The sequence below is a fragment of the Micromys minutus genome (genome assembly GCF_963924665.1).
Source record: "Micromys minutus genome assembly, chromosome: 24".
Taxonomy (NCBI): Eukaryota; Metazoa; Chordata; class Mammalia; order Rodentia; family Muridae; genus Micromys; species Micromys minutus.
The window spans coordinates 33057987-33070820 of record NC_137959.1 but is presented as its reverse complement, the minus strand read 5'-3'; the positions used below and the strand labels follow the sequence as shown (position 1 = coordinate 33070820).

At 42.3% G+C, this 12834-nt stretch overlaps 1 protein-coding gene across 1 annotated transcript in view; it reads right to left on the bottom strand.

Moving 5' to 3' along the window:
• Window positions 1-12834, bottom strand: part of HYDIN (HYDIN axonemal central pair apparatus protein) — a gene marked incomplete at both ends in the record, with an annotated part of 333158 nt that overhangs the window by 295539 nt on the left and 24785 nt on the right. Inside the window, 2 exon segments of the mRNA XM_080936961.1 lie at window positions 1560-1685; window positions 3482-3639. Of these exon segments, the coding sequence (XP_080793087.1) occupies window positions 1560-1685; window positions 3482-3639 (284 nt within the window).

Below are 12834 nucleotides of genomic sequence, written 5' to 3'. Positions count from 1 at the left end.
AATATCCACGAAGTTGTTAAAGGGAAAACCCACAACTTTAGAATTGGGTGGGAAAAGAATCTGCAGTTAAATTAAGAGGGCCATATGCAAACAGTAGCAAAAACATGGAGCCAAGATCTGTAAGCTCATCTAGAAGAAATTAACAGAGGCTGATGGGTTTCCTGCATGGAGAGAGATGGTTCAAATCCAGAGCACAGACGGAAAAAAACAAGAGAGCTGAAGGAGTGGGCGGGGACACAAGGCAGCCCAGTGTTCTTGCCCTTTAGAGCAGTGCTCAGTGAAATACACTCATGAACCGTACCAACAATTCCAGCCTGCTCTGCCCATCCCTCAGAAGAGAGAAAAGAAACCACAGGAGGACGAGTCAGTTCTGGAAAACACTGTTCCTGCTCAGATGCGAAGGGTATTTGCTGTGGGGGAAATGCCGTCAGCAAATAAAGAAAGCAATTCCAATTAAAAAAAAAATCATGGTCCTGTCAAGCCTAGACAATATGAGGAAAGGCTTCAGAGACCTGGTCCCATGGGGAACGTAGCTCAGACAACTCAGAAATATCTGGGATTTTTTTAGGGAGCCCACCTGCAGTAGTCCCATCGATTGGGGACTCATAATATAATTTATGCAGAAAAGAGAGGCATATAGCTCAAGAAATTAACTAAAAAAGTAGGAAATAAGATCTTTAAAAACAATTCTTAGTTTTAATTTTATGTGTATGAGTGTTTTGCCTGCATGTATGTGCACTCTGTGAGTGCAGTGTCTACAGAGGCCAGAAGAGGGCAGTGCGTCTCTGGAACTGTAGATGGGTATGAGCCCTCATGTGGGTGCCAGGAAGTGAAACTCTTTTTGCAAAAGAAACAAGTACTCTTAATCACTGGGCTAGCTTTCCAGTCCCAAGTTCTTTTTTTCTTTTTCTTTTTCTTTTTCTTCTTCTTTTAAAAATAACTATTTGCCTCTAAAATCAAGAACATATAGACTAAACTAAAATACAGAAATGTGAAACATTGCTATTTTTCAGTCTGAAAGTTGCTTGGAAATGGGCCAAAATCGGGCCATTAGCTGTGGGCAGTTTGGGTAAAGAAGGAAGGCTTGGAACTCGAAGGAGAAAACCTTGGGCTTGGCTGATATAAACCTTGAACTACTCTTAGCCTGTAAACAATTGTATCAAGTACTGATAAGAAGTAACTAAATAGGGAATAGAATTAGTCACAAGACATTTTAAATAAGACTAGTTCTTTCTAAGTCCGTGTCATGGAGACTAGCAGATAGGGAGGGAAGCAACCCAGGGTGGACTGGCTATCCCAGAAACGCTACTGTCTACTCATACTGATGTGGTCTGTGTTCAGCTTGATGGGCTCTTTAAAAAGACTGTACTTTGATTTGTAATTATGTGCATATGGGGAGTGCAATGCCTGCAGAGGCCAGAAGGGGGCGTTTGATCTTCTGGAGCTGAAGTTGCAGGCAAGTTGGGAGCTGTCTGACCTGGTGGGAACTGAACCTGGGTCCTCTGTAAGAGCCGCAATCCCTCTTAGCCACAGAGCCATCTCTCCAGCTTTTGCTGTACCTTTTGATGTGTTGTTTCTCCCATATCTAAGAGTTCGATGATCTGTGGTCGGCATATGATCCGTGTGCTTGCCAATTTCTGCTCCGTGGTGAGGGACATCTCCTTCAGGAACTCCGAGGGTGTCATCTAGAATGCGAGTAAGAGCCAAGTTCAAACATGGTTAAGCTGAGGAGGTGCTCTCCTAAACACCGGTGATGAATAATTTGTATGCACAGCTTTCAGGATAATTATGGGATGCCTCTAAGTTCCCTTATAAAATATTGACGGTAACTAAATTATACAAGAGAAATTCCATGCACTTCTGAGGTCTTTGTACGGCAACTGAAAGTGACAGATACTAGCACATCTCTTTTGGTTTTAAAGGAAGCACACAATGGAACCCTACAGAAAATGAGTTAAGAGACTGCTCAGGAATCTGTCCACAGAGTGGACACTGGAGCTGAGAAGCTGAAGAGGGCTCTTCTGAACCAACAGGTCAGACCATCAGAGCCCTCGGGTGCTTAACTAGACCACATCGTGCCTGAGCTAATTTTTCTAATTAGAGATCTTAGGGGTGTGATCCGATCACTTAGAAATGTGTGACGTGTTCAGCAGGGGGGCTGTAAGCTCTGCATCAGGCCTGGATCTTGCAGCCAATCATATCCGCATGCCTAAATCAGTTGCTTCAATACTCGATGCTTTTATGAGAAAAGACATATGACTTGTCATTTAAATCAAACTAGTCCAGCAGAGAATTAGCTACCCCATGCCTGTCAATGTCATGAGCTGAGTATTGTTCTGGAAACCTCTTGCTGTTCCAGGCCACTTTACGAGCAGGGAGGGGTGAGATCGTTAAGTGTAGGCCAAGATCGATTGTGGCAGCTTGGAGTACGGGACTCGGCTCCTTTGGGTTTGAGTCTAGAACTCTTCGACAACCCTTGAGCTCTGTTACTGAACACATTCGAATGAAAAACAGGTTTCAACTTGGCTTTAACCTCTTTCTGACCGGAACACAGATGAGAGTAACAGCATTACTAAGAGGTATCAGCAGTAGTGTGGTTTAGATTCAAACCTTGAGAAGGAAAAGCCTCCCAGAGATAGGTGCCAGCAGCCACCGCAAGAGGCAAGAACTGAGTTTATTTTTCTAATTAGAATGCAACTCAAGATAGGTTTAAAGTTTAGGGAGTGCATTACCAGCATCAAGCGTTTTTGTAACTGGTTTCACAGCACATGGCTTATACCCATTCCTAGCACATCATTGTTTTTCACGTTGGAAACATGCCTATCTTTATTTTAAAACTATGTATTTTTCTCAGACACCATTTATTCTCTTTTAATGCTGTGTCCTGAAAATTATATTTATAAAAAGCAATTCTTGCCAATGCATGGATAACAGATTATTACACTGAACCTTGGGGGAATCTGCCATTCGACTGTAACTGGATGGCAGAAAAGTTTAGCAAGCTTATCCACACGTTTCCACGGTCTGGGTGTGTTCCCCAAGTTCAAGTGCCAGAGCTAGTAGATGAACTAAGGCTTCTCTCAGAGGTTTAGATCCCTTCTCTCCACACTTAGGTGCTTTGGGAATGGAGCCATGACCAGTTGGAGCCACCCAGCACTGGACTTCCTAAGCTCCACACTGCAGGATGGAACAAACCTTTTCGTGTTGTCCAGTTTCGGACATTCTGCTGTGGGAACAGAAATTGGACTAACACAGAAATTCTCATTGCAATTGGTTACCCAGTCCAGCCCTGCCCTGTGAAGTGCATATGCTATGCAGTGTATGAATTTCTCGGGCTGTGGAAGGTGTTTATGCTCTCCAACATGCTAGAGGCTGGAGTGGTATCGATCAGCGATTCTCTGATACTCTGGAAGAACAAAAATGGCATCGTCGCAAGGATACCGAGCTAAGCATCCTACGGAGAAACTCTATGGTACCTTACCATCCGGTTCACTTCTTCCTCTGTGACCACCTTCGGGCTCATGGGTGGCAAGACTTTGCTTTGCAGTCCTGAAATGACTTTGGCCATCCTCGAATGCACAGCCCCCATGGACTCCTCAAGCCTTTTACTTGTCGGTTTGAAATATTTTTTTTGTTCACCTAAGGATAAGGGGATGAATTCAGAGCAGATACCAGTTAGTTCCTGCATACAGGTCATACAATTTTTTAAAAACATGTCATGGTGTTTTGCCTGGACGTGTATCTGCACCATATCCATAAGGTCAAAGCAGAGCCTTGGATCCCCTGGAACTGGAGTTACAGATGGCTATTAGCTACCATGGAGGTGCTGGAACTGAGCCGAAGCTCTCTAGGACAGCCATTGTTCCTAACCACTGAGCCATCTCTCTCCAGCCCCAGTCCATACATTATCTATAGCTTTATCATACACCAGAAAGCTTGGGAAATCGAGTTTGAAACTATGTCAAATGCTTGGAGCAAAAGCACATTAAACAAGAAGTTGTATTTCATTTGAGAAAATGTGTTCCTACTCATTTTAGGCCAACTCTGGACTTTTCTGTTCAGGAGGGACGTGGGCACACAAGCTGCTCCCTCAGTTTACCACGTTTAACTTCCAAACAAGATGAAAAAGGGTTGCTCAGACCCTGTGCTGTCTGCTGCCTGACTCATTAAGTTGGATGTTTCCCCTCATGACAGATTAAACACGAGGCTTCTGATCTCTACAGCTGGACAGAGACAGAAAGAGAGGGGAGGGGAGAAGAGGGAGAGAGGGAGAGGGAAGGGCAGGGAAGAAAAGAAAAAAGGAAAAGGGAAAAAGCAGCAGATCAGGAAACAAGAAGGAGAAAAAGAAGGTTCTGGGAAAGATTTAACTGTTATGGTCAGAAGTCACTGAGCACAAAACATCTCCAAATCCACGTACTATATCAACCTCTCTCCCTTTGTCTTCACAGCTTTGGGAAGTCACCTTAGCTCTTGTGACCACCTTGTCTGTCCCAGGGTGTGCTTGTCAAAGAGAACCTTTGCCATGGGAGATTTGGGCACTTCCATCTCGTGCAAGCTGATTCTCTGGTCACTCGGTTCTTGATGGATTTCACCTGCCCATTCCATGATGAGTCTGGAAGTCACACGCTCAGAGCTTAGTTGTGCGGGTAGCTAGCTTGTGCGTTAGTCGGGTAGTCTAATGTAGTCACTAGACATTCTTAGAGTGACTTATTAGAGAAGACAGCAGTGTGGTATCATCTTCCTTCCCCCATCTTTGATTCTTTGTTTATTAGTTCTAACACTTTTCATAGCCTATGTGACATGCTCTTTTTTTTTTTTTTTTTTTTTGGTTTTATTTTTTTAAACAAAACATAAAAACAATGGCTCTGATCTAAACAAATTATAGTCAAAATATATGAAGAGCTCAAAGGGACATTAGTTGCATTTGTCTTCAGTCCTGGCATTATGAGGATGACAGGGAGCAGCCAGTTAGGACGACAGGTGATAGATGTCTGACTCACTAGCCTTTTCTCCATCTCTAGGCCACTCTTAAAGGAAATCATGATGGGCCAAACATGCTCATGGTAGTCTGAGGGAGCAGCTGTGCTGTCTGGATCCATATCTTCACCAATAAAAAAGTTGGTAGTTAGTAAGGTTCCGAAGCCCTTGTCAGAAAAGATTTTATTCTTTCTGGTCTCTGTCCTTCAAGTGTGCCTTTGAATGATTTCGTGCAATCATTATATGTCTCTTACATGATGCTGGCTTCCTTGACGAGTCTTCTCAAGACAGTTTCAACACTACCCAGTTCTATTTTTTTTTTTTTTTTGATATATTTGCTCTCTGGCCTTTGGTGGAAGCATTTCCACTATGTCTCCTCCAGTCCCCCAAAACCAACTTTATTTCCAGGTGCCCAGGGCCAGAGGTGTCCTGGATGTTATTAAGTGTCAGAGAGCAGCTGCTCACGACAGGTGAGGCCCATGGCAGTGGAGACAGCGGTGGCTCTGAGAGGGAGCTCAGAGCTCAGAGCACGTGCTGTAATACTAGAGGGAAGGGTGAGCGATCCGGGAAGCCCCCCACAGGTTTTTAAAAGCAAGCCAAGGATTTTACATGAAGCAAGCTCTTAAATTGTTGAGGCTTTGGATCATGGAAATATCCAGGGAAGCTTGCAAGCAGAATTCCTTCTGTATTAGTCAAGGTTCTCTAAAGGAACAATGGCAAACACACACACACACACACACACACACACACACACACGATATTTATAAGATGAAATGAAGTTGAAGACTCAAGACCAAGTATGCAGACATTTTGTAAGGGAGTAAACAGGACAGAAGTTAAGAATGAAGGGGAAACACGAAGCAAGAGGAAGACAAGATCAAGTACTGTGTACATCATGGGCAAGGCATCAGACTAGCCAGTCCGTTATACAGGATTATGGTGGAAAGCCTGTAAGACATCAGTTGGTAAAACCTGTTTCCTGGCATTTATGTATTTGTATCACTTCTGAAAACATAATACAGTCTAAGTGGTGGGGTGCTATTCTGAGGTTAGGTTATAAAACACTGTAGGTTTATCTTGGTACCCTCTGGCTCACTTGTTCTCTCCTCTCATTCTCTCTCCCACACCCCTCACTTCTTCCCTATCTCTTTCTCTCTGCCTCTGACTGTGTGTATCTGCCTCCATCTGTCTGTTTCTGTGTCTCTGTGTCTCTCTGTCTCTGTCTCCCCCCCACATCCAGATCAATAGCCGCCATATTGTTCGGTTGTCCAGAAACCTACACATAAAACCATACAGTAAAGAGCCTAAACCTGTAGCAACGTGTGACTGTGCTTTAAAATGGGTCTTCTGACGCTGCAGGAGCTGAAAATGTTGCATAGCCAGAGTTGAGTCGCGTGGATAATAAACCTTTCATATCATCTTATTGGTCCGTGAGTGTCTTTCATCAGCCTGAACATCCTTCAGGCTTTATGCAGTGAGGTGCATTCTGGTTTGGGGGAGGTAACATTACCAGAAGCAATATAAAAAGCAGAGATAGCATAGTGAGACCCAACACCGTGCACACCCACTGTTCATTAGAAGTAGGGATTACATCTCCCCTTAAGAGTTGAATGTATTTAAAGGACTAAATAAATCAAAAAGGAAACTCATGCAGTGCTAAAAGGCATCATGCCTCGTACTAAAAGACAAAGATGTAGTGGAGATGGCAATAGTTATCTATGAAATGATGCAAAAACACCTATCAATAAAAGCAGAAGTCACAGGAGATGCACAGAGCACAGGTTATAGGGTTTTAATACTTCACTTGTAGGAGAAGGTATGTGAGTTGGACTGTAAGTGGCATTTATCAGATTTGAACAATATAATTTTTCAGTTTCGGGGATGCATACCAAATGGCACACCTCAATGGCATAAAATATCTTCCTTCAAGGGCAAAGAAAACAGTCACAAAACAAACAAACAAAAAAAAAAAAAAACCTGATTGTATATTATGGAATAAAAATGGCAGTAGATTCTACAATCTACATATGTTATACATAAGTCAATCCTCCAGTTATAATGTAATAAAACTAGAAATTCAATCTCAGAAAAATTTAAAACTTCCTATTATGAGTTGGATGTGTTTGTTCCCACGTTCAGTTCCAGTTTGCAGAGAGCTGAGGCAGGGGCAGCTCGTGAGTGTGGGACCTGCCGGGATCACAGTGAACTCCAGGCCAAACCGGGTCACCACAAAACAAAGAAGAAGTAAAGCCCTCTTATAAACAAACAGCCAGAATGAAAACTCTATGGAAGAAACTAACATGTCACTTCTGCTTACACAATTGTAGTAACCAAGTTTAAGTGGTGTTATGAAATACGCCACAAAATTAAATGTTATGGCTCCAAAAATCTAAATTTGTGTATTATATATTATATTACTAATATGACCAACACTATATATATACATATCTCTGGTTTTATACATGTGCCCAGCACCTCTATTCTAGGAATCTGTCCGAATAATACATTGATTAAAACATGAGATTGTATACAAAACAATGATCCTGGTGATGGACAGAGAGATCTGGGGGTCACGGAGGAGCAGACAGACAGGAGAGAACACTGCGTAGTACTTGCTCTCCTCGTGGACTTTGGAACCCTGAAAATGTTTTACATACCAGTTGAGAAACAAGAGAGGAAAATCAATTCTTAAAAATTGAAAATAAACCAAAAACAAATGAGCCTTTCTGTATATCAAGCTGGTGTTACAAACTCAAGAGGAAACAACTCCGTCTGACCTTAGAACTATCTCTGGATTGTTCTCTTCTCTTGAGATTTGCCAGGAAAACACAGAAGGCGGCACAGAAGTCTTACCGTCCACCCGATGGCTGTTTATTGTCATTAGTGGTATTTTTAAAAGCAAGTATTTTATGGCAGCATTGTTAGGAACCAAGTTGTCTCTACATGAAAACAACAAATTGTAAAATGTTCTTATAATAGAAAGACCTATATCTCTTTGTATAAAAATACTTCGTGTGCTGAGGACCAAGTTCATAGCACATGCATGCTAAGCATGTGTTACAGCCCTGAGTTAATGCCCAGTCCTGGAGAGCCCATTGGCTTACTTTCGGATTGAAATCCCGTGGTAACTTTCCATTCCTAATAAGACGCCCACTGGCACAACACAACACAGGCAGAAATAAATGACTCAGTCCTCAGACTGAGGTTCTGAGATGCCATTAAATGCCTCCAAAAGGATCCATCGCTGCTGGGAGAAATGGTTCTTTTGAGGTTGGGAGTACACACTGTGAGATGAACCTAGAACATTCTATCCTACCAATCAAAGAAACTATCAAAGGGGGCAAGGATAATGTCAAAGACTTGGGAGCAATCTTAACAGTGAAAGACTCAAATGTAGGCAGATATGCAGCTACATGTACTCCACAACACCACTGCTAAGCTCCTGTTAACAGAAGCCCAGACTCAGTTCTAACTAAGCTCCTAGACTCTCCAGCCAGGCAGCCAGAAAGGGGGTGGGGGGTGGGGTGGATGGACAAGACCTCCTATAAGAGTATAATCAGGCCAAATTCAGAATGTAAGAAAAGTTATGGGAAACAAGCAAAGCTTAGTCAAGTAGTAAAGTGCTTGGGGCAGGGGGTGGAGGGAGAGAGCATGACGTCAAAAGCCTTTAACCAAGTGCAAGGACAGACCTTGGAGCTTATGAGCCCCCGAATAAATAATAAAAGGTAAGAACCATCATTTTTCGATGACCTAGGTACTTTTGTTTTTTTTTTTTAACTAATTAACATCCCATCAAACCCTATTCACTCTCAAAGTTTAGTGGTCCTGTTGGCATTAGTACTTACGATTTATGTCAACAAACTTAAAATATGCTTTAAAACTTGTTAGGTAGATTATAGGGCAGTCAATCTGATTATAAGAAAGTCATTACCTATTAGCAATATTTAGGAGACCTTAAAACACTCCAGAAAAAAAGTGTGTCTATATGTGCTTTTATGTGTGTGTATCTGTGTGTGCATGTGTGTGAGAGAGAGGGATGAAATAAAAATGGGAAATGTTGTGGATACTGAAGTTGGATCATAATATACTTTCTGATATGTGCGTGTTTTCAATTTTTTTATAATTTAAAATACCAGTAAGGATGATGTCTTAGTCCCTGTTCTATTGCTGTGAAGAGACACCATGACTAAGGCAGCTCTTATTTAAAAAAAAAAAACAAAAAACAAAAAACATTTAAATGGGGCTGGCTTACAGTTTCAAAGGGTTAGTTCACTGGCATCATGGCAGAGAAGTAGTTATAGTCTACATCATGATCCATTGGGGTGGGGTGGGGGATGGGGTGACAGAGAGAGAGAGAGAGAGAGAGAGAGAGAGAGAGAGAGAGAGAGAGAGAGAGAGGGAGAGGGAGAGGGAGACTTTAAAGCCCACCCCAGTGACAACAACATCTTCTAATCCTTATAATCCTTTCAAAAAAAGTGTCACTCCTTGGCGACTAAGGATTCAAATACATGAGCATGTGGGAGCCAAAATTATTCAGACCACTGCATATGGAGAGATGGACCCGTCACTGAAGTGTGCTCTACAAGCATGGGGCCCAAGTTTAACCTCCAGAAACCACGTAAGAAATGTAACCAAGCAAACAAATAACGGACACAATGGCGCACACCTGTGACCTCAGTGCTGCACGGGTGGAGACAGGTGGGGCAAATGAAAACAAGTTACATAATCCGAGTCCAGAAAGGCGTGGCCCAGAGTAAACATTCCCATTCTAAAGTAGCATTAGGGCAACAGCAAGGGAAAGCTGAACCCCAAGAAAACCAAAGTCCACAGAGCAAACCTCAAGCCCTGCTCTGCATCTGGTATCTGAGGCCAGTGGTGGCATCGATTGGGCTCCACGGGTATTTCCTCCAGTTCAGCCTTTCTCCTGGATCTGCCCCCCTCCATGCTCTCCTCGGCTGCCAAGTGCCAGTGGCTTTCTGGGTCCTTGGTGCAAGCCTGCATGACATCCTAACCCTCTCACATTGCATACCTATGAAACAGCACATGTATAACACCAACAGATTCTGCTTCCGGGTCAAGGTGCAGTCGAACCCTCATCTTGCACACAAGTGGCTTCTGTTTGCGTCAGGGAAACCCTTCCACAGCATTTCCAACTCAGACTATCCGTTCAAATGAATCCCCCTATTCACAAGTTTGGTGCCTTCACAGATGTGGCTTTAACTTCAAGGCAGTTTTCCCACTGTCCCGGCCTTCAAATTTCTCATTAATGCCACTGATCTCTTTAAAAATTAGTTGCTTTTTCTACACCTACTTTATTTACAGCTTTTTAAACTCACACGTGTACCTTTTCTCATTAAGCAGCACATTTGTGATATCTTTCTGCTGGGTCACACTGTAGGTCTGACTATGAGCCTGAGGAGTAACCACACCACCGTCTGGATGTCCCCCTATCTGGAAATCTCCACTAAACAACTCAATCTGTTCTTTTTGAATTCAGCCTCAATGAAGATCTCATGACGTGAGCAGAATAAAGCCAAAATATTTTCTGCTAGGATGTTACCTGAATTTCTCTAGCACAGTGTCTAATAAATCTTTGTTCCCCTCTGAAACTGCATGATCCAGGCCAACATGATCCAAGTTTTTCTCAGAATTCTGGTCTTCTCAGCTCTTCCCCAATGGCCTATTCATCTCCACTCTGGAAATCCAGGGCTTCTCTAGTCTACAGTTCCAGTCTCTTACAACCCTGTTCTAAAGGCCTGAGAACCTTGTGGTCAGGTTTATCACAGGAACAGCCCTATGACTTATTACTTTTTATCACAGCTTGTAACTTTATATTCTACTTGATACTTTTTATATGAGTTTCTTTTGTCATTTATTCCTGCTGCTGTAGTTACAAAGACCTGCTAAGAAACAACTTATAGGAAGGCATATTTTGGTTCATGGTCTAAAGGGAGACAGTCCATCATGATTGGGAAGGCATGGCGGTGGGAGCAGCCTGCAGCTGTTTGTGCAAGAGTGTGAGGTAGGTGCTTATATGGTGTTAGCAGCTGAGAAAGCAGAGAGGAGCTTTGGTTATCTACCTGATTTTCCTCCTTGATTCCCTTTTTTTGAAAAATTTAATTCAGGGTCACGTCGAATAGAGCTGTGAAACTCATGGTAAAAGTAGGTCTTCCCTCTTTGGTGAATTTTCTCTCAAAACATCTTCATAGACATGCCCAGAGTGTGCCTCCCAGGTGAATCTAGATCCAGTCAAGTTGATCGTGGTGATTAACCAGCAAAATAATTTTATGCTGAAACAATTATTTCCTTTCATAGCCATATTCCCATCTACCTAGCAAACTTCAAGTTATCCTATAAAAGATACCTCCAAAGATCTTGGGAAGAAAGTCTTTCCTTGGTAGATTTAAAGAACGCAAATTAATCTGTCCTGCATATATCTCGATTACTGCAGGCACTAAATGAAATTATTAGTTGTACTACAATGAATTTATTTGCTTATGAAGGTGTCTAAGGCTCTGGAATATATGTTCCTTGACTATGAGGACCACATATGCTGACACCAAGGAGGGGTTCAGTAAATAACTGTCCAACAGGATGGGTATTAAATTGTCCTCTCTCACTCAAAGAATTTTCATGAGGCTCAGTCATGTCCTGGAGTAAACATTTCAACCTTTTGCTTTGTCTTTCATAACTTAAACGCTAACTTTTGACTTCTAGCATTTCTGCCTAACAGAGTTCAGGTTGAGTAAGTGCTCACTTTCTGTGACTTAATATCCTCTTTTCAGAGAATAATGCAGAGATGGGGAAACATATTCCCAACCAACCCTTAGGGACCAGCACTTGGGGTTTTCCACCAGAGCTCTGCCTTTGTATACTTGTGCCACTGGATTCTGTTTCCGTGATGGTTGAGAGTAGATGCCCTTAAGCACAAAGCTTATTTTCTATAGGGTGTTATATTCTCTTCACTTCTTGAAAGTCGAAAGAGAGTCGAGTCTATGGGAGCTCTATATCAGAGTGGATGGCTGCCCGGGAAGCAGAGCTTCATGATGTGTGTTATTAAATTTGTGAATGTCTCCAGATGCTACATGGTTGTGTGCCTGTCACATTAATAACCATCATGATCCCCATAATCACACCTCCAATCCGTCATCTCCGTGACTACTTTTTTGTCCCAACTGCTTTAGAATGCACTGCCTTCTGCTTTTCCTTCACCATCTTTCATTTCTAAACCCCATGTCTTCTCGGAAAAAGAGAAACAGAGAATGGTAAATTTGCTCCCAAACTAAATATCAGAAATGTCAAAATATCCAGCCAGTGAGAAATATATAAAGTATAAACAAATTTGAAACATCTTTGGTGCCAAGCATTGCATTTCACTACCCCATACCCTTTTAACAAACAGAAGCTTTGATTGACAAAAATGTTTCTCCCCAGTTAGAAGGTTTTTTCTTTTCCTTTTCAGAAAAACAAAACCAAAAAATGATAAACCAAATTCCTGATGAATCTCATTTCTACTAGGTCCAAAGGTTCCAGAGTCCTTAAACCTGGCAGGTAATCTCCTTGGACCCTGGTGATGACAATGACAACAGGGTCTACTCTGACCAGCTGCCATATAACAGACTGTTCACAAACACAGGACAAAACAACACTGCTTATATGACTCCTAACTAGCTTTATCATTGATGCCCAAGTCTCAGTGATCTAAAAGGTTTTGTAGAAGTTTGGCTGGGTGATGTTGTAGCCAAGGACAGGTCTAAGGCTCCATAATCTGAAGACTTCACTAGGGTTGGAAAATCCTATATGGCTCACTCATAAGACTAGAAAGTCAGGCCTGCCTATCAGTACAAGGCTGAAACC